At 35.5% G+C, this 25,189-nt stretch overlaps 1 protein-coding gene across 1 annotated transcript in view; it reads left to right on the top strand.

Moving 5' to 3' along the window:
- Window positions 1–25,189, top strand: part of NCKAP1 (NCK associated protein 1) — a 99,589-nt gene that overhangs the window by 18,645 nt on the left and 55,755 nt on the right. Inside the window, exons 4-9 of the mRNA XM_024766872.1 lie at window positions 16,792–16,884; window positions 17,085–17,141; window positions 17,870–18,012; window positions 18,100–18,190; window positions 24,172–24,309; window positions 25,135–25,183. Coding sequence (XP_024622640.1) covers window positions 16,792–16,884; window positions 17,085–17,141; window positions 17,870–18,012; window positions 18,100–18,190; window positions 24,172–24,309; window positions 25,135–25,183 — 571 coding nt within the window. The remainder of the gene's footprint in view (window positions 1–16,791; window positions 16,885–17,084; window positions 17,142–17,869; window positions 18,013–18,099; window positions 18,191–24,171; window positions 24,310–25,134; window positions 25,184–25,189) is intronic.

Here is a 25,189-nt window from a genome sequence, read left to right on the forward strand (position 1 = left end):
GTAGAATGTACTCTGGTTGTTTTGTTTGCAAAGTCTGAGTTCTGTCATATGGTCTTTACAACTATTCTATGTAATGCTATTCTTTTTTTTTTTTTAACCTGCTGAAGCACTGTGTAGTTTTTGAGTATTTGTGAAGTTTTGTGATCTTATTTTGATTTGGGCCTGCTAAAATCCTTTGAGAAGTTCCTAGCCAGTTTAGGTTAGGAAATGAGAAGTGAGGAGTTTAGTTTTATTGTTATATTTAATTCTAGAGAAATAGTTAATAGAAGCTTAAGGACAGGGAATGACAGTAGCATCTCGTATTGATAGGAGCTTGCAGATTTCTGGCTACTAAAGCACACTGAAGAAATAGTATTGATATCACAGTTGGTTTTTTTCTTTCTTATTCCTTACTCTTTTCTTATTCTTTGGGCCATTGTATAAATATGTGCTTCAGAACATGCTTACTTTATCTCAGGGATCAAGAAGATTACTGGTTAGCACTTTTTTGTTTTGATTTATGTTATACAAGCACCACTTGTCCCCAATTTCAGAAAAGGCAGTCACGAAAATTAAGATTTTTTCAGTGAAAAATTCAGCAAAATTTTTGCTTTCAAGTTTCTAAAATAGACTATCCTTACAAAAAAGCCAGTCTTGGGCTTCCCTGGTGGTGCAGTGGTTGAGAGTCCGCCTGCCGATGGAGGGGACACGGATTCGTGCCCCAGTCTGGGAAGATCCTACATGTCGCAGAGCGGCTGGGCCCATGAGCCATGGCCGCTGAGCCTGCGCGTCCGGAGCCTGTGCTCCGCAGCGGGAGAGGCCACAACAGTGAGAGGCCCGCATGCCGCAAAAAAAAAAAAAAAGCCAGTCTTATTTTGTAGCCAAAAAATTGTTGATTTTTGATTGTTTCTTTAGTAACTGCTCCTGCTTCCAGCTCCTATACTTTGAAATCCAGTAGAAGCTGGGAGCACATAGATATCTAGTATACAATGAAGGAAGGCAGTGCCGACTAATAGCAGAATTGGTTCCTAACACGGCTTCAATACGTGATGATGTTGCACTCTGTCAAGTCACTTTTACTGTCTTGCTTAGGCCCTTTTGTGACCAGTTTTAAACTTACAAACTTTCCCCCCCAATTCTGGACTTAGGGAGAGTCTGTACCAAGGAATGTGATTCTGCTTTTTTCCTGGGTCATGGTGTTGAACTAAATGCCCTATACGCTTCAAAGCAGGTTGATTAAGTAAAATTCATATGAATAAAAGCCATCCAGTTTTATAATTATGACACTTAATTGAGTGTCTGATATGTGCCAGGCTATATATTTTAATAGACTTTATAGACTTTCTTATTTAGTTTAGATTAAGGAAAGCATTTCTGAGTTGAGAGATTATCTAATTTGCCTATAACGTGATATCTTCCATTATTTTGAAAGTGTAACTGTCAAATGGACTTATGATTTGTTTCTCATAGGTTTCTTATGAGCATATAGAGGGAAATCTGTTATTTCCCTGGATGGAGAAAATAGTAGAAACTCCTTATTTTATCAACAGGTAAAAATTGTTTTGCCCAAGAAATCCTAAAAGCTAATATTCAGGTGTATGTTAAAACTTTTCTTAAGAAATTTTTTTTTCTAAAAGTTAAAAAACTTAATCTCCCTTCCCCTTTCTTCCTACGCAGCAAAAGTATCTGGCACAAAAGTGTCATTATGGGATTTTCCTCTTTATTGTCCATTTTAGTACAAAATTTTGGACTTGATTCCCAAATTAAGGGGGAAATGATATAAATTACTGTCCTGTATATGTTAAATTAGATCTTAATGCCCTAAGAATGAAGACATTGTGAGTAGAGTGGCACAATAATAATATAGGGATTCTGGACTTAGATACAGGCCATTATTGAAATAATTTGAAATTAAGCTTTCAGACTTAGAGGAATATTTTGTGTTATAGATATTGTTTATTTCCTCTTTCAAGGAGCACAGTATTACAAATACTATGTAATTATATTCTTTATTTAAGTAGCTTACAAATGTCACTCAAGGCAAGACAAAATAAAGCAACTCTAAAGGTGTCGTCATTGCAGTAAGGTTTGTTCAGAGATACAGCATTAGAGTCTGTTTTTAGACACCATTTTATCCCTAGTGCTTGGCAGATAAGAGGTACTAAATAATGATGAGTGAATGAACCTAACTGATATGATTTAATTTAGCTAATTTTCATTTATTCAAACATTGTCTTAGAACTATGTCAGGATTCAAACTTACCAACACTTTTTAAAAAAACTTCATTATGTTATTAGCTATAAAAATAACTGTACTTTTAATTTTTAGTGGAGTCCCAGCTTCCTGAAAACATAAATGTGTTCTGGGGGTGGGGTGGTGGTATTGGGGATGGGGATGGGGAGGCTCTTGACACATGCACTGTGGTTTAGTCAGGAGTCAGAAAGAAAGGATAAGAAAACGTACTCGTTCCTAGTCTCTAAATGGGCATTACTTGTCTTATCATGGCTTCCATTATGATGGTAGTATACTGGTTAAGAGGATGGACAACAAACCAGAATTTGAATTTTGGTCTTTCCACTTAGCTGAATAATATTGGACAGATCATTCAACATCTTAAGGTCTCTTTGTGCTTATCTCTAAAGTGGTGATAGGGACTTTCCTGGTGGACAGTGGTTAAGAATCCGTCTGCCAATGCAGGGGACATGGGTTCGAGTGCTGGTACAAGAAGATCCCATATGCTGCAGAGCAACTAAGCCCATGAGCCAGAATGACTGACCTTGCGCTCTAGAGCCTGTGAGCCACAACTACTGAGCCTGCATGCCACAACTACTGAAGCCCGTGTGCCTAGAGCCTGTGCTCTGCAACAAGAGAAGCCACCGCAATGAGAAGCCTGCGCACTGCAACGAAGAGTAGCCCCTGCTTGCCGCAACTAGAGAAAGCCCACGTGCAGCAACGAAGACCCAGCACTGCCAGAAATTAAATAAATAAATTGATTAATTAATTTAATTTAATTAAAAATAGATTAAAAATAAATAAATGGTGATAATTCCAGTCTTAAGCAGTTTAATATCTCCTAAAGCACTTAGCAGATTTGTGTAACAAATTGCTTTTGAAAAATGGAAGCTGTTATTTATATTACTTCTCTGACTTTTTGGTCTACTTTACTGGCTTTTCTTCTAGCAGCTCTTTCAATGTGGGTATTTCTAAATGACCTTTTTTTCCACACCCTGCAGTATATATGTATGAAAACATTTTACTTCCATGGCCTCAACTAAGTAATATACTATCAACTAAGTAATATACTAGATAGTATACTATCTAGTAATATACTATCTGTAGTTACCCTTTGGACAGCTCCACAAGCTAAATATCAAACATTGTATCCAGTGTTGAATACATGATTATCCTCCATTTTGTTTCTCTTCTGTGTTCTCTGTTTTGAGCCATCACCATTCACTTGGTTACCTAAACTGGAACCTTTGGAAACCCCTTTAACTTTTTTTTATATAAATTTATTTTATTTTATTTATGTATTTTTGGCTGCATTGGGTCTTCATTGCTGCGCGTGGGCTTTCTCTAGTTGCGGCAAGTCGGGGTTACTCTTCGTTGCAGTGCGTGGGCTTCTCATTGCAGTGGCTTCTCTTGTTGCAGAGCACGGGCTCTAGGCACGCGGCCTCAGTAGTTGTGGCGTGTGGGCTTAGTTGCTCCTCAGCATGTGGGATCTTCCCGGACCAGGGCTTGAACCTGTGTCTCCTGCATTGGCAGGTGGATTCTTAACCACTGCACCACCAGTGAAGCCCTATAACAGAGTTTTGTTTTGGTTTTTTTTGCGGTATGCGGGCCTCTCACTGTTGTGGCCTCTCCCGTTGCGGAGCACAGGCTCCGGACGCGCAGGCTCAGCGGCCATGGCTCACGGGCCCAACCGCTCCGCGGCATGTGGGATCTTCCCGGATCGGGGCATGAACCCGTGTCCCCTGCATTGGCAGGTGGACTCTCAACCACTGCGCCACCAGGGAAGCCCTGTAACAGAGTTTTCATGATGTACTTTTGTGAAGAAGTATGTGTGTGTATCCTAATGGCAACTTAAAGAAATATTGGTTTTGACCAATTAAACTTTACCAAAATTCAAAGAATTTTAATACAGTGAGGACTAACTTGTGTCAATATTCTTTTAAAAATGTATCTTCAACATTTAGTTAATATCTCTTCTACATGTAATAGTCTTTAATTCTGCCTTGAATAAAGAAAGTAAATATAAGAATGAACCCCTCATTAGAAGAAACAACTAAGCCTTGCTTTAATATATTTGAAAAGTATTTGAAATAGATCAAGTGATGGCAGGGAATTGCATCAGCCCTAATGACCTACCTAAATGTTTAAATTTTTTTATTTTTATTTTTAATTTTTACCATGCTAACATGAATACATGATAATGAATTGAATAGTCTAGAAGAATTAAGGATGAAAAGCGAGTGTATGTAATCCTACCCCACTCTCTCCCACCCTGGTCATATTTCTCAGGGGGAACTTCTGCTTTTAGTGTATCTGGAGGTTACCTCCAGAACTATAAGGAATATGCTGATTCTTTTATATATTCATTTGCCAACTTTAGACAGGATCTATTAATTCTTTGCTACAAAATATGAAGATTTAGCTCGTTAGGTTTCCTCCCCTCATTTACCCTCTCCCCTCTTCCTGATGTTTGATAGTTTTTTTGTTAACATTTTTGGATCATTGGTTACTTCCTTTTTAAACTTTAAATAATATATAGTTCTTTATATTTGTACCCTTACCCTTGGTCATTTATACTTTCATGTTGTCAAAATTGTTAATGCTTTCCTTTGGTTCTGTAATCATAAAGTGTTCTGAGATTGAATTATATGCTGATTCTAAAAATTAAAATTAATAAAGACCTGAGTGTTCGGTTTGCATTGCTGCACTCCATTATCACACTTTGTACTTATTCTTATAAGTCCAAATATATAATATGTTTACATTATATGTATTTTTATATACATAATATCATATATTTATTATCAAAGTGAAATGGATTCTCTCTTCCAGAATATTTCACAGTTAAATTTGTTACATTGATATATTGACTTTCTTGAATTAGTTAAGTGCCTTCATAGAATTTTAAAATTTATCCAGTCTAATAATCATACCACCTTTCTGTAAGCTTTTTTTTTTTCTGGAGCCCACTTTCCTATAATCCTCTGTCTTCTAACTTCCCTCTGGATAATTTGCATAAGCCTGCTGCATAGCTCTCATCCTGGGACATATTTCTCTTTATTGTCCTGAGTGTAATGGTTTTCACCTGAACTTTCACACTGAGTTTCATAGAGTTTGGAAATCCCCTGAAATTGTGTACAGAGTTCTTGTGTGAATGTATTTTTCAGCTTTTGTCATGTTCCCAAGGGTGGTTCTTATGATCCCAAAACACATCTGTTTTAAAATCACCTTATGTTGTGAATCTTGCCCACTCTATATTCTAATCATACTAAACTGCAGTAATACCTTCTTTAGCTCAAGGATGCTGTCAGTTTTTCTGCAAATGAAATGGCCAATGAGCATTATACTGAGGTTTCATAGCATAGTCCCCAAGGAGATGCATTCCTGCCATTTGCAATCATTTATCCATTTTCTTCAAATTTCCTGAAGTTATATCTTGCCAGTTTTTCAGCTATCTTCCAAACGTTGTTAGCCAATCCCTTTGGCTGCAATGGTGATAATGATTTCCTTCATAATAGCAAAGTATGTTACCAGTACCTAATCACCTGTTGGTCTTTAGCTTTTGTTTTCTTGGTCATTTGTTTGAAGGGGCCTTTAGCCACTTTTAACCTGCTATCCTTTGAGTACCTTTGACATGGTATCTTATTGTTTTTCATGGCCAGTCCGGTTTTACCTGTTGTCAAATCAAAAGTTATTTGCCAAGATCCAAAATTGAAGCCAGCAAAAGAAACTATAAGGAAATGAATAACAAATGTTGTAAAATACTTATTTTCTTTTGTTCTTCCTAGCACTCACTCATCTTGGCTAAAAATGTTTTAAATATGTACAGTAATGGTCTTTGGCCAAGAACATATAGGATAGTATACTGTGTTAGTCCTCATTGTCTGGTGTAGGATAGAATGTAGAAAATGGGGAAATAGATTTAATTGCTTTATTTTTTAAAGAAATATTTTGGGAGAGTGTACACTTTCATGGCACAAATGGCCATTCTTTCTCTTGCCTCTGGGTCTTTTGTTTATGCTGTTTTTACTATCTAGAACAATCTTTCTCTCCCATATTCTTTCACTAGGATAATTTCTACTTGTCTTTCAGGTCTATCCTTAGATGTCACCATTCCAGAGAAGCTTTTACTAACTCTTTCAAATTAGGTTAAGTGCTGCTTGTGTATGTTCTCATAGTCCTCTCTATTATTCATTTATTTATTTAAAACATTTACTGGGTGCCTTCTATTAGCTAAGTCCTGTTCTGGGAGAGGGAATCCAGCAGTAAATAAACAAGTCACTGGGCTTTGTAGAGCTTACATTCTGCTGGGCAGAGATAGACCAAAAAATAAAACCCAAACAAACAAACGAAAAAACACATAGTGCCACATAGAGTTGAGTTCTAAAAAGAACAAAGTGATAGTGGGAAGATGCCAATTTACTTGACCTGGGGAAAGCCTTACTGAGGAGGAGGCAATATAGCAAAAGATTTAAAGATAGGAGGGAGTGAGGTGAGCTGGGGGAGGAGCCTTCTGTGCTGAGGGAGCAGCAGTGGCAAAGGCTCAGGCGGGAGTGTGCCTGTCTTGTTCATGGAACAGGAAGTAGGCCATTATGAATAGACCAGAGTGATTGGGGAAAGGGGCTGGGAGATAGTGGTAGGAGATGAGGACAGTGATTGAAGGGGTCGGCAGATGAGATACGGCTTTCTAGGACATAGTAAGGACTTTGGCTAATTACTCTTGAGTTGAGATGTTATTGGATAAGAGTGGTAGAGGAATGAAATGATATACCTATGATCACTGTGGTTGCTGGGTTGAGAAATAGTCTGCAGGGGAACAGAAGTAAAAAACTGGTTAGGAAATTTGCAGTCATTGAGAGGAGAGCTGATAGTCGCTTGGTCTAGGGTGGTACAGGTGAGAAATTGTTCAGATTTTGGATGTTTTGAAGACAGAGCCTATGGTATTTGCCAATGTATTGGGTATGGGGTATATAAGACAGTGAGAAATGTAAGACCCCAAGGTTTTTGGATTGAGGAAATATCAAGATTTACTGGAGTGAAGAAGCAAGAGGGACTGGTTTGGGGTGGGAGTATAGAAGGGATAGTACTCAGTAGCTTGATATTAGATATGTTAAGTTTGAGAGACCTACTAGAAGTCTGAGTGGAGATGTTGAGTAGCCAATTGTATATATAAGCCTAGGGCTCAGGCTAGCATTAAGCTGAGAATCAAGTTGAAGAGGAATTATTGAGAGAGAGGAGAAGGAGTGGAATAATCACTGAGGAGAGTGTGAGAGTGAATTGATGGTGAAAATGGCATAATGTTGCTACTCAGTTATATTTAATGATTGTGAATTCAGGTTGAGATGGAGTCAGCATAGACATAGGCTTTCTCCTGCTGTGGGTTTTATCAGGTAATTATGATAGAGGGACAAGGGAGTAATATAATGAAGGACCATTATATTACAAGGGAGTAATATAATGATGGCCCAAAAGAGGAAACCGAACATGAGAGGTTGTATTTCAATAAAAAGGTAGTAGGGTGAATGAATAGGAGCTCCCTCCGAGCTCAAAGAATTGATGAAGGTAGGGTATTAAGAGGGTATTAGAGATATCAAGTGGGAAGTATTCTTCCACTGATGCCACGTCACCTTATCTCCAGATCTCCCAAGAACAACAGATGTCCAGAAAGGCCAGAAAAAAGTCAAGACGGCCTAAGCATAAACTTTATTCCTCTTTACAGGCCTACTGATTGAGGCAATTTAATATGAGCCACCACTCTGTTAGTATGTAATCAATTAACAAAAATAATCCCTGAGTGCTCTCTGAGTTTTAGGCCCTCCTTTAATTTTCCCCATCTTGTTTCTTATCTTCACCACCCTTAGAAGCTCTGAACTTTCTTGTTATGGTCTTTCTCATACTATTTTGTGTGTGGGGTTTTGTTGTTGTTGTTGTTTTTATAAACCTCTTTCATGTTATTACAAATTAGTGAGGGTCTTTGTCTTGAAGGGAAGGTGGGAATTAATCATTGTAGTTTTTCACCATCTTTGAACCTTACACTTAGAAGTTAGTGTGGTGTAACCAGATTCTAAAACTGGATAGTTAATCTAAAAAAAGTGAGAATTACCTGTATATCTAGATATACAGTCCTCACTAGATTGGTGAAATTATCATTTCACTAGAAATCATTTTATTCATAGTTTTATCCCCAGCTCTTCCAACAGTGTCTGACAATATAATATCATGTTGGGGTATTTGTTGACTAAATGAATAATATAATTGTTAACGAAATAATTGTTAACTAAATGAATAATAATATTATTACAGTAACTTGTCTCTTTTTAGAGGTTACTTTTCATATCACAAGCCTCTCTGAATCACATCTGGGAACTAGGAAGCAATACCACTTGTAGGAATCTGCTCAAGAAAAATGGAAGTACATTACATGTCCACATATAGATACGTTTATAGCAGCATTCATTGTTCATAAGAGCTTAAAACTGGAAATAATTCAAATGCCCATCAACTGATGAATAAAGTAAATTGGTAGTATATGCAGTTAATGGAGTACTATTTAGCAATTAAAAGAAACAAGCTACCAATACATGTTATAGCATGGATGAACTCCAGAAACATTAGGCCAAATGAAAGAAGCTAGATGTAGAAAGCTTATATATTATTTGATTTCATTTTATAGAGAGTGTCTGGAAGAAGCAAATTTATCGAGGCAGAAAGCAGATCAGTAATTATTAGGGATGCGGGTAAGAATGGGATTAACTGTAAATAGGCACAAGGGAACTTTTTGGGATAATGGAAATGTTCTAAAACTGGGTAGGGCTGGTGGTTGCACAACTCTGTAGATTTACTAAAATTATTTAATTGTTCACTTCTGATGGATGAATTTTATGGTATATAAATTATACCTCAGTAAACCTGTAAAAAACAAATGATTTTGAGCAACCAGAAATGGTAGTTTATAAAAAATGAAGTTTATTCAGAAATAAGCTTTTTGGTTCTCACTGTGCCCAAGCTTGTTGAGTTTGCTTAGGTAAAATTGTTAACACGTATATTTTCTAATGCATTGTACCTTAAAGGGTATTCTCATCAGGAGCAAATGGTAATTGATAGGAAGAGAAATAAAAACTTTAAAAAGTAAAAAGTATAGCCAGCAAGGACTGTTTAATGTTGGCATGTTACCTTGCACATGTCAGTAGCGCCTGAGGCCATCTTGACATAATTAGCTCAGTATAATTGATTACAGTTATGATATCTAATCAGTAAGAAAAGCCTGACTTATTTCTCTGTACCCAGGTTGTGAAAGCAAGCTAACCACATATCTGAAAGACTTTTAAAAAATATTATTAAAATTGAGTGTAAAGGGGCTAGCTTCATTTACATTTTCCTTCATAATGGGAAATGGTACCATTATATGAGGTAAATTGTATTTTCGTTAGTACAGTGTGATATCTTTCATACAAAGATGTTAGATCTGACTGACCACACTATACTGGGGCATATATTTAGTGCTTTTCTAGTACTAATGATAAAATTAGTTTCATCAGTTTGCGTTAATTTAATCATCTTGTGACCAGAAATCTTAAACTTCCAAGATTTTTCCTGGTGCAAGTTAATGTGCTCAGGTGGTGAAATAGAGATTATTTTAATTTCTTTTATTGATCTTTGTTTCAGTTACCGAGTGCTGCCTAACAGACCACCCCAAATCTTAATGGACTTAAAACAACAACAACTCATTTCATATTCTGGGGTTGATTGGGCAGTTCCTCTGCTGGTCTCACCAGCCTTAGGTCACAGCTGCGTTCATCTGGTGGGTGGTTGGGGCATGGGGCCTGTTGGGATAGAGGATGTGTAACCTTCCTTTCTGTGGGATATGTTAGCTTTCTCACACATGACACTTTAGGACAGTGTTCCAAAAAAGAACAAAATGTGAAGTTACAAGGCCTTGTAAGTTAAGAGTATCATTTCCGCTGCTTTCTCTTGGTCAAAGCAAGTCACAAGGCCAGCTGGGATTGTAAGGGTAGAAAAATAAACTACATCTCTTGATGAGAGGAACAGTAAAGTCCTATTGCAAAGAGGCACGCATAAAACCTTTAAATTTTTTTGCCTTTCTGTTCTTTAAAAAACAAAACTCTTTGCTTTTCAGAATTAATTTAAACAGATGACAGCAATATAAACTTGAAAAAGATCACTTTAGTATATAAAATGAAGAGGTTGAATTAGAGTTCTTAGAAGCTTCAATCTGTGAGATTGATGAAGCTACAATTAAATAGAAGTATTTTCTGACAAGAAAATAGCCTTAGCTTTGCTTATCCCTATACTACTTTTGTCATGGTTTGGCAACTTGAGTTTTAAAGTGTATTGAAGAGGTGTTTTGAACTTTGAAATCTGATTGACCTGGATTAACATCTTAACCCTTTTCTAGTCTGTTTCTATATCTGGAAAATGAGGATAAAAATATACCATGACTGGGAAGATGAAAAAAATTCTGGAGATAGGTGGGGTGATGGTTGCACAGCAATGCAGATATATTTGTACGTGTGAACTGCACACTTATAAAATATGGCTATATTGGTAGACTTTGTTATGTTTTACCACAATTTAAAAAATGAACCTTGCAAAGTTGTGGTGAGGATTTAATTTAGTAACAAATATTAAACATTCAGTAATGCTTATTTACTAGGCAAGTGTTAGGATAACTTTCCCTAAAATTTATTTACTACCTTTTGCTCAGAAAGATGCATTTATGAAATATTGAATGCCAACAGAATCATTTGTATATAATAAAATGAAAGTTCAACAAGGTCCCATGAACCTTTTTTAAAATGACTAATCTTTGTGTTAATTTGGATTTTCATATAATCTTAGGAGATTTGCTTATATTTGATATGAATATGTCATTCTCTTTAAATGTTTCTCATTTCTTATCCTGTAAGGACATAATGAAGTATTTTATCCAACAGGGATTTATTCAAGGGATTAAATTACCACTCCGTGTTAGGATACATAAACTCATTTGAGACATGAATTGGTACCTGATATTGCATTCATTGATAATTAGTACAATTTAAAAGTTGATTCTATGACTTATGTTGAGAAACTTGAAGATCATTTATTTATTCATTTAAAGTGCATCTACTGTGTGCTAGTATTCTAGACCTTGGATACAATAGCATGAAATAATACAAACCTCCTTTCCTCTGTGGAATCTCAATTCAAGTTAGGATGTTAGACAACAAACAACTAAAGTGAATAAATACGTACCTTTATTTGGAGATAAGTGGTAGGAAGAAATAGAAAGCAGGATGAGGAGTAAGAGAGTAACGTGGGTGAGAAGACTATTTTAGGTAAGTGCACAACAATGGCTTCTCTGAAGAGAAGTGAAGTGAAGGATTGAGCTATGTGAAGAAGTAGAGAAGAGCATTCCAGACATGATAAAGAGCAAGTGCAAAGGCTCAGAGGTGGGACCAACCTTGGTGAATTTATTTGATGAACATAGCACGCAGACCAGTATGACAATTACTGTGAGAGGCTGGAGGAGCATGAGGGGAGATGAAGTTGTAGAGACAGGCAGGGGTCCTATTTAGATTTTATTCTGAGACATTGGTAAGAGACTTTGTATTTTAAGTGTGATGGGAAACTTACTAAAATTTTTTTAAAAACCCTTTATTTTGAAATAATATTAGACTAAAACAAAAATAATACAGTGAGTTCACGTATACTCTTCATCCAGTGTTAATATCTTGTATAACCTTCATTGGAATCATCTCTTCAGGGTAGTGTGTTACCTTATAATGTCCACTCTCCTGCCACTATATGGAGAAGACTGAAGAGGCAAGAGCAGAAGTACAGAGATCAGTTAGGAGGCTTCTATACTATAGTTAGTAGTCCACATGAGTGTTGATGAGTAGAGTGGTGGCTGGACAGTTCCTTAAAAGAGGTTTATGGGCTTCCCTGGTGGCGCAGTGGTTGAGAGTCTGCCTGTCGATGCAGGGGACATGGGTTCGTGCCCCGGTCTGGAAAGATCCCACATGCCGCGGAGTGGCTAGGCCCGTGAGCCATGGCTGCTGAGCCTGCGCATCCGGAGCCTGTGCTCTGCAACAGGAGAGGCCACAACAGTGAGAGGCCCGCGTACCGCAAAAAAAAAAGAGGTTTACACAAATAGCCTCTCAGCACTCTTATTTTAAAAAGCCTGGTTTAGGGACTTTCCAGGTGGCACAGTGGTTGGGAATCTGCCTGCCAATGCAGGGGACACGGGTTCAAGCCCTGGTCCGGGAGGATCCCATATGCCATGAAGCAACTAAGCCCATGTACCACAACTACTGAGCCTGCGCTCTAGAGCATGCAAGCCACAAGTACTGAGCCCTTGCACTGCAACTACTGAAGCCCCCGGGCCTAGAGCCCATGCTCCGCAACAAGAGAAGCCACCACAATGAGAAGCCCGTGCACCGCAACAAAGAGTAGCCCCTGCTCACTGCAACTAGGGAAAGCCTGCATGCAGCAATGACGACCCAACTTAGCCCCCCCAAAATAAATAATAATAAAATTAAATAAAAAAGAAAGAAAAGCCTGATTTAGAATATCATACTAAGAAATTGAACAAAGCCTTCCCTGAACCAAACCTCTGTACTTGGTGGTTTTTTAAGAGGAACAAAATACTAGCATAGTTTAGGTCAAGAAAAATAATTTATTATGCATAAGCAGTTTCGATGATGAAAGAATATTTGAAATGGGTGAATAAAGGACTTCAGTCACTTTCCTTTATGTTGAAAATCTGAGTTAGCTCTCTTAGTCATTGGTTCCTTATTGTAATTTGCTAGTATCTTTTCTTTGAAAGAATGAAAGCTAGTAAATACTAGATTTCAATCAGTTTTTTAGATACTTATATTTTGTGTAGAAAATGCTTCTTAATTGTACAAAGATTAATTACCAAGATTTTTCATTGCAAAGATATGATCTTATTTTGTGATCTGCATGGCTATTTATCCTGTTTATTTTGTTTCTACACATTTTACTTAAATTTTAAGAATAATGTTCCACAGTCAGAAGCTTTAATGAAAGCATTGTACAGATATTTTGCTCATATAGTTAACCCATGTATCCATTATATGCTTTTAAAGTGTTAGCGAATATTAATAGAATCATTTCTCAAAATTGTACTTTTCTAATGTTCTGTTCCGTAGCATCAAACAATCTATTACTGAGCTATATTCTTAAACCATTTCCTACTTTTTATTTACTATAAAACAAAGAGATAATGGGAAAAAAACTTGTTCTGGATGTTGAACCTAGAAGTTAAATACTTTTTGATAGTGTCTGCTCTACTTCACTTTAAAAACTAAAATAGGAGCATTTTTTTTCAGTTGAAGCCCAGGAGTTGTAGACACTTTTATTCTTTGTTGTTATAGTTGAACTTTCATGCAGAGCTTTATGGAATTTATTTTCATTAAATAGGGAACATAATTGTAACTATATGTAGAGACATTGAGGGGATTTTGTGAAATACTTGTATGTTATTTGGAACACTGCCTGGCAAAGAGAGCATGCTCAGTTAAATATCAGGTCTTATTAGAAGTACTATGAGTAGTATTGGGATTATTTAAAACAGCTTTATTCTTGCTTATTTTGGAGAAGTGGTCTGTGAGCATCTTCTGTTATTCACTTAATATTTAATGAGCAGCTTCTGGGTGCCAGGCACTGTAAAGTGTTCTCATGTATATTATCTTGGATAAACTGCCCACATCAGCTCCCATTTTGATAATGGGGGTATTAGACTCTGAGAGGTTAAGTCATTTAGCCGTGATTTCACAGTAAGAGGTGGGTGTCACTTGCTAAAACATGTCATCTGACGCTGACATATAAAGGTTTTTTAAAATTGTCCTAATCACTCATCTGATAGATGTTTATATTGTGTACTTCTTATGTGCAGAGCTGTTTGGTATGGGCTGTGGAGTTTGATACACTGTCTCATAGTGTTGCAGGTAACTGATATAAGGTAGAAAGTGATATTATTAGAAATTATACACATTTAGAGTAGGGAGATGTTATTTGCATTGAGGGAAAAAGTTCAATCAGGGATGTTTTCTTGAAAGTCAACATTTAAATTGAGTAGTTTAGGAGTAGTAGGATTTGGACATACGTGAGTGGTGGGATTTGGACATCTCAAGAGAGAAAGCAGTAAAGAAAACATGAGATGTGTGTAGAAAATAATGAATAGTTTGTTTTGGCTACTGTGTATAGTGTGTGAATGGATATAGGGGAAATTTAGATTGGAAAGGTAAATTAGGACCAAATTATGTAGGGTCTTAAAAACTTGAGTAGTTATTTTGAATTTAGATATCCTTTAGTTCAGTAAATTTGTTTTAGCCAGTGTAGAGGCTAGTTACATACAATTTGGGGGGAAATAAAATTGAATGAGAAATTGAGACCATAATGAGATTTTACTATTAAAAAGGAAGATGGGGGGCATGTGGAATGGTAGAAAGAACACTTTATCAGGAGCATGGATATGAAATTTTTAATCCTGGCCTTGTCATATTAAGTAGTTATATAACCTTGGGAAGATTCTTTTAAGTTCTGTGAGCATTAGCTTCTTAATATGCAAAATGAGAATTTGTGTAAAAGATCCTTAAGGCCCATAATAAGATGGTGACTGTGTCATTTTTTGTCCAAACTAGGACACTGAAATTGAAAGGAGGCACTATTAATAATTAACCCAGTAGCAACCAAATTATACTTTTGCTTTTTATCCTATTATATTATGTTTACTTTCACCTGTTACCTTGCAAAGTTCAAATTTGAAGTACTGAAAAGTAGGGGAAAGGATTAAGATGTCAATTGTAAATGTTTAATGTTATTGAACAAGGTAAAGGTAGTATAATCTGAGGAAACAGAATCATTTAGAAAGGTGTCTGCTTGATGTTGTGAGTGGTAATGATTAAAAGTGTGCTTATAAACATAGAATTGTTTTGAAACATATATTGTTCAAAATAGAGTCAACTACTACCACAGATAAAGCTAGAATGGTTACATCCATCACTATAAGTATATATCTCAGTTTGCCTGGCATATAGGGGAAGTAGAGATACTTCGTTTACACTTTTTTACATGTCCTCAGGGACTGCCGTGTCTAGGGCACTTTATAATAGTTGGGTCTACCAGAATGCTGTGCTTGCTGTTTTTTGTTTTGTTTTGTTTTGTTTTTTGCTGTACGTGGGCCTCTCACTGTTGTGGCCTCTCCCATTGCGGAGCACAGACTCCGGACGCGCAGGCTCAGCGGCCATGGCTCACGGGCCCAGCCCCTCTGCGGCATGTGGGATCTTCCCAGACCGGGGCACGAACCTGCGTCCCCTGCATCGGCAGGCGGCCTCTCAACCACTGCGCCACCAGGGAAGCCCCTGTGCTTGCTGTTTTTTAAATAGTCTTTTAATAGTTTTTTTAATCTCCTGATGCTATGCTCACTATTATAAATTTTCTGACTTATCATAATGGTTCAATACAATTATGTGTAGAGGCACCTCTCCCCCAACACTCTTGTGTAGGTGTAAGTTTAAGAACTGATTGAGGGCCTCAAAACTATGGGCTTTGATAGCAAGTTTGATATTTTGAAGCACTTTCTCATATTTTCTGGTTTTCTCATGTTCTAGGTGAATTATTTTATATTTAATGTGCATTCAGATCACCTGGGTATCTTGTTAAATGGCAGATTCTGATTTGGTAGGTTTGAGGTGGGCCTGAGATTCTGCTCTTCTAACAGAAGTGGAAGATGTGGAAGTTTCTATTCTGTAGACTACATTCAGAGTATCAGATAGGTTCTAGATGTTTTTCCGGAATTCTGGCAGACTTATGATATATGATGTTAAATATGGCTGGATTCTTTCAGAAATTATATTAATAGTTGTTTTAAAGAGAAAACTTAGGACTTTTGTAAATTTAATAATACAGTTGATTGAAATAATATTTGTCTTTTGTATTCACATTTTTCTTCTTTTTATGTTTACCAGTGTCTTAACTCTAGTTTTGCTTCTTTCTCATATCTTTTTTGTTGTTTTGGTTTTTGCTTTTCTTTAATGTATTATTGTGTTTTGTGGATCTGGTCAGGGAACCGTTACTGTATTTTATGTTTGTATCTACATTTTATTTTGCATGCGTAACGTGGCTTTGCCTGGATGTTCTTTTTGGTAAGTTCCAAATTTATAAAGCATATTGTTTTTTGTAGTGTAAGTTATAATGTTTTTCACTTTCTTTTCTCCCACTTCTAGTAATGTGGTCATGCTCATGAGTTGTTTTTAGTTTTTTTAAAGAGTTCATTTGATAATTTTCCTAACACTTTCCAATTTTCCTTAATAGTAGTGCAGTTTGGTACTAATCTGCTTTGATTCGTTTTATAGCCTCACAATGTCAGTTGCTGGTCACTATTAGCAGTTGCTGTCTCAAGTATTTTGGTTTTTTAAAAGAGCCTTAATCATCTAGAAATATTGTCCTAAAAGCTTGTGCTTCCATTTAGCAATCATAAAAGAAGATAGTTTGTAGTAAAACTAAATAATTTTGTTCTCAGTAAACAATGCATTCTAATTTTGTTTTCACAGCAACAGCTTGCACAACTACAGAAAGAAAAATCAGAGATTCTGAAAAATCTGGCATTATATTACTTCACATTTGTAGATGTTATGGAATTTAAGGTATGTATTTTAATGTATAGAATTTAACATTTCAGAGATAGATTGATATTTGTTAATCATATAAATTGTTCTGTCACTTGTAGATAATAAAATTGGAATTCTTCTAGAACAAAAATTCAAAATACATTTTATTTGTGTGTGTTTTCTGAATTTAGTAGTATTCATATAGGTAAAAGGTTTAAATAAACTTTTATTTTCAGGACCATGTTTGTGAATTGCTGAATACTATTGATGTTTGCCAAGTCTTCTTTGATATTGTAAGTATTATTTTCAGAAAAATTTCCAATTCTTCTGTCTGTTTCTAGTAGAACTAAGGGGATCAAATGCTTTTCTTTAGAGAAAATGTAAATGATTAGTATATAAAGTTTCAGCATTGTTAATTTGGCTTGTATTTTTTAAGGTAAGGAGTTATACTGTATTTTCACTTGTTTATTTGATTGTCATTGAATATAAATCTTGTACATATTCGGAAATAGTTGTTAATTTTAGTATTTTAATAGGCCCAATTTTAAAAGGTTACACAAGTAATCCTTTTCTCTATAAAAAGCATACTTGATAAAAATCTTTCTTGATAAGTCAATTTCTAGATATAGGAAGTCAAAGTGAAAAACGTCTCCACTGACTTAATGGTGAACCTATTTATTTATTTAATACTCCTTTTTTCTTGCTTAGTGAGATTTGCTTTCATGTTTATTATTTTTCTGGTTTTGGTTATTCTTTTAAACTGTTAGCAGTTTGAATAGGGTGATCACAGACTCTGTTTCATCCATAAAATTTTGTCACAAGCACAAAACTATTATCTATAACTCCAAAATTATAGGCATGTTTTTGGTGAAAGGAGTTAGATAGAATTTCAGAAATGGGGGTAAAACAAATAACTATAGAAAATTATTAGCTTTCAGTAGCTGCCATGAAGATTTTTGTGTGTGTGCTTAAAAGTTTGTGAAATAGGAAGGAGTTGAACTTAATGGTTTTTTTCCCCTAGACTGTAAACTTTGATTTAACGAAGAACTACTTAGATTTGATCATAACGTATACAACACTAATGATACTGCTGTCTCGAATTGAAGAAAGGAAGGCAATCATTGGATTATACAACTATGCACATGAAATGACCCATGGAGCAAGGTAAACCTGCATTATAAAAATCTGTGTGAAATTCCCAATTAATTTTATGGCTTACAACTCAGTGATATTTGATATGTCTGTTTTAAGTGACCGAGAATACCCACGTCTTGGTCAGATGATTGTGGACTATGAAAACCCTTTAAAGAAGATGATGGAAGAATTTGTACCCCATAGCAAGGTAAGAGCTGGTTTTTAGGGGTGCTTCAATAGGCATATGATACAGCTTAAGGGTGGATAGTTAGAGTGATAAACTACTTTTAAGAAAGAAAATTATAATGAGATGTGAATAATAGTTATGCATGGTTTTATCTAATTGTGAACCAGAGAACTCATTTATTAGATTCAGAATAGTGAATAGAGATTCAGGAATATATTGATCCATTGTAGTTTTTAGGTTCAGTATAGTGTATAGAGATAGTGAAGTTTAGTATTTGAGAATGTCTATATTTGTATCAGATTGCTTGGGTTCTAATCCCAGCTCTGCCAATTACAGTGTAATATTGGGCAAGTTACTTAACCAACTTCAGTGTACCTCAGTTTTCTTACCTGTAAAAGTGCAGTATTAGATGAGTTACTTTGTAAAGAGTATTTAGGTACATAGTATTTAATAAATTTTAGCTATATTATTATAATATAGCCTCTTAATGAGAGAAATACTACAGGAGTTTTGTGATAATTTGGCATAGAGATACTTCGTTTACACTTTTTTACATGTCCTCAGGGACTGCCGTGTTTAGGGCACTTTATAATAGTTGGGTCTACCAGAATGCTGTGCTTGCTGTTTTTTGTTTTGTTTTGTTTTGTTTTTTGCTGTACGTGGGCCTCTCACTGTTGTGGCCTCTCCCATTGCGGAGCACAGACTCCGGACGCGCAGGCTCAGCGGCCATGGCTCACGGGCCCAGCCCCTCTGCGGCATGTGGGATCTTCCCAGACCGGGGCACGAACCTGCGTCCCCTGCATCGGCAGGCGGCCTCTCAACCACTGCGCCACCAGGGAAGCCCCTGTGCTTGCTGTTTTTTAAATAGTCTTTTAATAGTTTTTTTAATCTCCTGATGCTATGCTCACTATTATAAATTTTCTGACTTATCATAATGGTTCAATACAATTATGTGTAGAGGCACCTCTCCCCCAACACTCTTGTGTAGGTGTAAGTTTAAGAACTGATTGAGGGCCTCAAAACTATGGGCTTTGATAGCAAGTTTGATATTTTGAAGCACTTTCTCATATTTTCTGGTTTTCTCATGTTCTAGGTGAATTATTTTATATTTAATGTGCATTCAGATCACCTGGGTATCTTGTTAAATGGCAGATTCTGATTTGGTAGGTTTGAGGTGGGCCTGAGATTCTGCTCTTCTAACAGAAGTGGAAGATGTGGAAGTTTCTATTCTGTAGACTACATTCAGAGTATCAGATAGGTTCTAGATGTTTTTCCGGAATTCTGGCAGACTTATGATATATGATGTTAAATATGGCTGGATTCTTTCAGAAATTATATTAATAGTTGTTTTAAAGAGAAAACTTAGGACTTTTGTAAATTTAATAATACAGTTGATTGAAATAATATTTGTCTTTTGTATTCACATTTTTCTTCTTTTTATGTTTACCAGTGTCTTAACTCTAGTTTTGCTTCTTTCTCATATCTTTTTTGTTGTTTTGGTTTTTGCTTTTCTTTAATGTATTATTGTGTTTTGTGGATCTGGTCAGGGAACCGTTACTGTATTTTATGTTTGTATCTACATTTTATTTTGCATGCGTAACGTGGCTTTGCCTGGATGTTCTTTTTGGTAAGTTCCAAATTTATAAAGCATATTGTTTTTTGTAGTGTAAGTTATAATGTTTTTCACTTTCTTTTCTCCCACTTCTAGTAATGTGGTCATGCTCATGAGTTGTTTTTAGTTTTTTTAAAGAGTTCATTTGATAATTTTCCTAACACTTTCCAATTTTCCTTAATAGTAGTGCAGTTTGGTACTAATCTGCTTTGATTCGTTTTATAGCCTCACAATGTCAGTTGCTGGTCACTATTAGCAGTTGCTGTCTCAAGTATTTTGGTTTTTTAAAAGAGCCTTAATCATCTAGAAATATTGTCCTAAAAGCTTGTGCTTCCATTTAGCAATCATAAAAGAAGATAGTTTGTAGTAAAACTAAATAATTTTGTTCTCAGTAAACAATGCATTCTAATTTTGTTTTCACAGCAACAGCTTGCACAACTACAGAAAGAAAAATCAGAGATTCTGAAAAATCTGGCATTATATTACTTCACATTTGTAGATGTTATGGAATTTAAGGTATGTATTTTAATGTATAGAATTTAACATTTCAGAGATAGATTGATATTTGTTAATCATATAAATTGTTCTGTCACTTGTAGATAATAAAATTGGAATTCTTCTAGAACAAAAATTCAAAATACATTTTATTTGTGTGTGTTTTCTGAATTTAGTAGTATTCATATAGGTAAAAGGTTTAAATAAACTTTTATTTTCAGGACCATGTTTGTGAATTGCTGAATACTATTGATGTTTGCCAAGTCTTCTTTGATATTGTAAGTATTATTTTCAGAAAAATTTCCAATTCTTCTGTCTGTTTCTAGTAGAACTAAGGGGATCAAATGCTTTTCTTTAGAGAAAATGTAAATGATTAGTATATAAAGTTTCAGCATTGTTAATTTGGCTTGTATTTTTTAAGGTAAGGAGTTATACTGTATTTTCACTTGTTTATTTGATTGTCATTGAATATAAATCTTGTACATATTCGGAAATAGTTGTTAATTTTAGTATTTTAATAGGCCCAATTTTAAAAGGTTACACAAGTAATCCTTTTCTCTATAAAAAGCATACTTGATAAAAATCTTTCTTGATAAGTCAATTTCTAGATATAGGAAGTCAAAGTGAAAAACGTCTCCACTGACTTAATGGTGAACCTATTTATTTATTTAATACTCCTTTTTTCTTGCTTAGTGAGATTTGCTTTCATGTTTATTATTTTTCTGGTTTTGGTTATTCTTTTAAACTGTTAGCAGTTTGAATAGGGTGATCACAGACTCTGTTTCATCCATAAAATTTTGTCACAAGCACAAAACTATTATCTATAACTCCAAAATTATAGGCATGTTTTTGGGGAAAGGAGTTAGATAGAATTTCAGAAATGGGGGTAAAACAAATAACTATAGAAAATTATTAGCTTTCAGTAGCTGCCATGAAGATTTTTGTGTGTGTGCTTAAAAGTTTGTGAAATAGGAAGGAGTTGAACTTAATGGTTTTTTTCCCCTAGACTGTAAACTTTGATTTAACGAAGAACTACTTAGATTTGATCATAACGTATACAACACTAATGATACTGCTGTCTCGAATTGAAGAAAGGAAGGCAATCATTGGATTATACAACTATGCGCATGAAATGACCCATGGAGCAAGGTAAACCTGCATTATAAAAATCTGTGTGAAATTCCCAATTAATTTTATGGCTTACAACTCAGTGATATTTGATATGTCTGTTTTAAGTGACCGAGAATACCCACGTCTTGGTCAGATGATTGTGGACTATGAAAACCCTTTAAAGAAGATGATGGAAGAATTTGTACCCCATAGCAAGGTAAGAGCTGGTTTTTAGGGGTGCTTCAATAGGCATATGATACAGCTTAAGGGTGGATAGTTAGAGTGATAAACTACTTTTAAGAAAGAAAATTATAATGAGATGTGAATAATAGTTATGCATGGTTTTATCTAATTGTGAACCAGAGAACTCATTTATTAGATTCAGAATAGTGAATAGAGATTCAGGAATATATTGATCCATTGTAGTTTTTAGGTTCAGTATAGTGTATAGAGATAGTGAAGTTTAGTATTTGAGAATGTCTATATTTGTATCAGATTGCTTGGGTTCTAATCCCAGCTCTGCCAATTACAGTGTAATATTGGGCAAGTTACTTAACCAACTTCAGTGTACCTCAGTTTTCTTACCTGTAAAAGTGCAGTATTAGATGAGTTACTTTGTAAAGAGTATTTAGGTACATAGTATTTAATAAATTTTAGCTATATTATTATAATATAGCCTCTTAATGAGAGAAATACTACAGGAGTTTTGTGATAATTTGGCATGTCTGTCTTTTATGGTATATTAAAAAACTAGTTCTTAATGAAATAGTTTTGGTTTAGAGTCTTGCCTTTATGGCTTCTCTGAGGGAGGGCTAGTTCCTAAGCACATCAAGGAAATTTACAGGTATCCTCATTATTTATAGATAAGGAAATTGAGGCTGGAAAAGTGATATGATGAAGTAAGCCATTTGGTAGCAATAGTGGCAAAACTAGAGCTAAAACCCAGGATATTAGAATCTTGGCCCGTTGTTCTCTTTGAATGATGAGAGTTAGAATTTTTTTAAAAATTTATTTATTTTATTTTTGGCTGTGTTGGGTCTTTGTTGCTGTGCGCGGGCTTTCTCTAGTTGCGGCGAGTGGGGGCTACTCTTCGTTGCGATGCATGGGCTTCTCATTGCAGTGGCTTCTCGTTGTGGAGCACAAGCTCTAGGCACGCAGGCTTCAGTAGTTGTGACACATGGGCTCACTAGTTGTGGCTCGCGGGCTCTAGAGCGCAGGCTCAGTAGTTGTGGTGCACGGGCTTAGTTGTTCCACGGCATATGGGATCTTCCCGGACCAGGGCTCGAACCCGTGTCCCCTGCCTTGGCAGGAGGATTCTTAACCATGGTGCCACCAGGGAAGCCCGGAGTTAGACTTCTTAGTAATACAGTATTTTGTATGAATCTATGCTTTTTTTTTGACATACAGTTGACAGCAAGAATTTTCCTTCAGTTTTCTTACTCCCATGAAAATTCTGAAGATGCATTTCCAGTTTAATTTCTTTGCATAGCTGTATTATATCTACAAATTTATGTAGGTTTAATGTCTTGGAGTTAGTTGAATCATTTGAAAGAGGCTAGTAGATGACATTAGTTTTGAAGTAAAAATCAGCATTGTAGATGAAAGTGCCAGGATTCCTCAAAGTGCTGAGCAGATCATTGTTGTCTGTCTCTCTGATTTTGATAGTCCTTTTTCCTCATCTAGAAATGTTTTCCCTACTCCTTTCCTATTTTTTCTCTGGATCTGTTTCTAACTTCTTGCCAATCATGTATGGCCTTGTTTTTAGTTAGCCACTTCAAATTTGGTTCTTTTCCCAGTTAGTTGATGAAAATTTCTTTTAAAGGCTGTTGGATCTCTGAGTTCTCCATAGCCATTAGCTTATATTAGACAATTAATAATTACTTGAGGAGAATTGTCCATTTGGATTAGACCAGTTTTTTCCTAATCTTGATTTTTCCGATGTTCTGTGATATCTCAGGGTTTTGATAGAAAAACCATCATGTATTTGCTAGGATTTGTTAAAATTCAGTTAATTTAATTTAAAAAGCTATTCTGAATCACTTGGTGGAGTGTGATAAGAACAGATTCCTGGGCTTTACTCCCAGAGGTTCTGGTTCAGGCAGAGCCCTGGATTCTCTTTTTCTGAACAGACTTCCCTGGCAGTTTATGTGCAGCCAGATTAAAGAACCACTCGTACAGAATTTTTAGGAAGGAGGAGTGAATAGCAAAGAATAGTTAAAAGCAAGCAAGAATCAGATGAGATGAAAAATTAAATACCTAGATAGTAAAGCTGTAATTAATAGACCAAATGGCAAATAGAAGTTAAGTAATTTATTAAGATAAAGTACAGTGGGTTATTTTTAGAAGGCATTCTTTGAAGAAATATGAAACATGTTGAGCTCTATTAACACTTAGTCATGTAACCTTAATGTCTTTTTCTTTCAGTGAGAGCTATTGAGTAGAAAGTGATGCACAAAATGATTACCCTAGACTCTCTACCCTTTTTGAAATAAAGATCTCAAGATTGCCAAACATTTTCACCTGAAGAAAGTAACATGATTTCTTGAGCTAAGCTTTTGCTGAGGAATGCAGAATCTATGTAGCTTCATGAAGTTAAAAAAAAAAAATCTAGAGGAGGATAACTGGAACCCACCTCAAATAGTATATGGAGCGTAGTTGTAATTACGCTCTTATTGTTTTACGATGATACAGTTAGAAACACACAGCAGTTGTAGCTGGAATTTAAATGGAAATTGAAAAAAAAAACCATTTTATTCCTCAACTTTCTTTTTTTCTATTTAATTAGTCTCTTTCAGATGCACTGATTTCTCTTCAGATGGTGTATCCACGAAGGAATCTTTCAGCTGACCAGTGGAGAAATGCTCAATTATTGAGTCTCATCAGTGCACCCAGTACAATGCTTAACCCTGCACAGTCTGACACTGTATGGTTCTGTATTTTCTTTTTTGAATGAAAATAGTAAAGTTGATTTTTTAAAAAAAATATCAGTTAAGCAGTGCTATTGCAGTTTTTCTTCTAATAAGTATTAGCCTGTCAGTGAAGTTTATTTATTGTAAAATGCTCAGTATTAAAATCATACCATTTAGTTTTTGTATTTCTAGATTCTGATGTTAAGTTAGTAAAATTAGTAGTACGAGTATTTTCTTTTAAGGTTTAAAAATTTGCTTAGCCTTATTATGGTAGAAAATTTGGAAGATTCAGAAAATTATAAAGAAGAAAACAAAAATCATCCCAAATCTCACCAACTAGAGAAAATCGCTGTTGTATTCTGTTACATTTCTTTTCAAGCTTTTTTCTGTGTATATGAACATAGATGTTACGCATATGGAGAATACACACACATAATTACTGATTTGGGTGAGACAGTGAACATCGAGGTACATAAATCTTTTCTTTAACTTGACTAAAATTTTATCCTTTGGAATACTGCAAACTCTACAATAGACTTGGGAAATTTGGAACTAGTCATTTACCAGATTGAAAACAATTTAGCAACAGTATTTTTTAAAGAGAAGTTTCAGGGTGTGTAAATGTGAAAGAGGCACAGCTTTCATTGTCCTTTATGGACTGCAAGTATAAATATAGGTTATAAAACTTTCATCCAACTTTTCAAATATGTTGTGGTGGTATTTGAACCAAGAGTTGAGTAGTCAGACTTCTCAGGAGGAAGAGAAGGAGGAGTGACTCAGTACAGAATATTTTTTTAAGACTTTCTTTAAGCCACAAATTTATATTTTCTCTTTTTAAGATGCCTTGTGAATATCTCTCTTTGGACGCCATGGAAAAATGGATTATCTGTAAGT

The sequence above is a fragment of the Neophocaena asiaeorientalis genome, unplaced genomic scaffold (genome assembly GCF_003031525.2).
Source record: "Neophocaena asiaeorientalis asiaeorientalis breed wild unplaced genomic scaffold, Neophocaena_asiaeorientalis_V1.1 scaffold113, whole genome shotgun sequence".
NCBI classification, from domain to species: domain Eukaryota; kingdom Metazoa; phylum Chordata; class Mammalia; order Artiodactyla; family Phocoenidae; genus Neophocaena; species Neophocaena asiaeorientalis.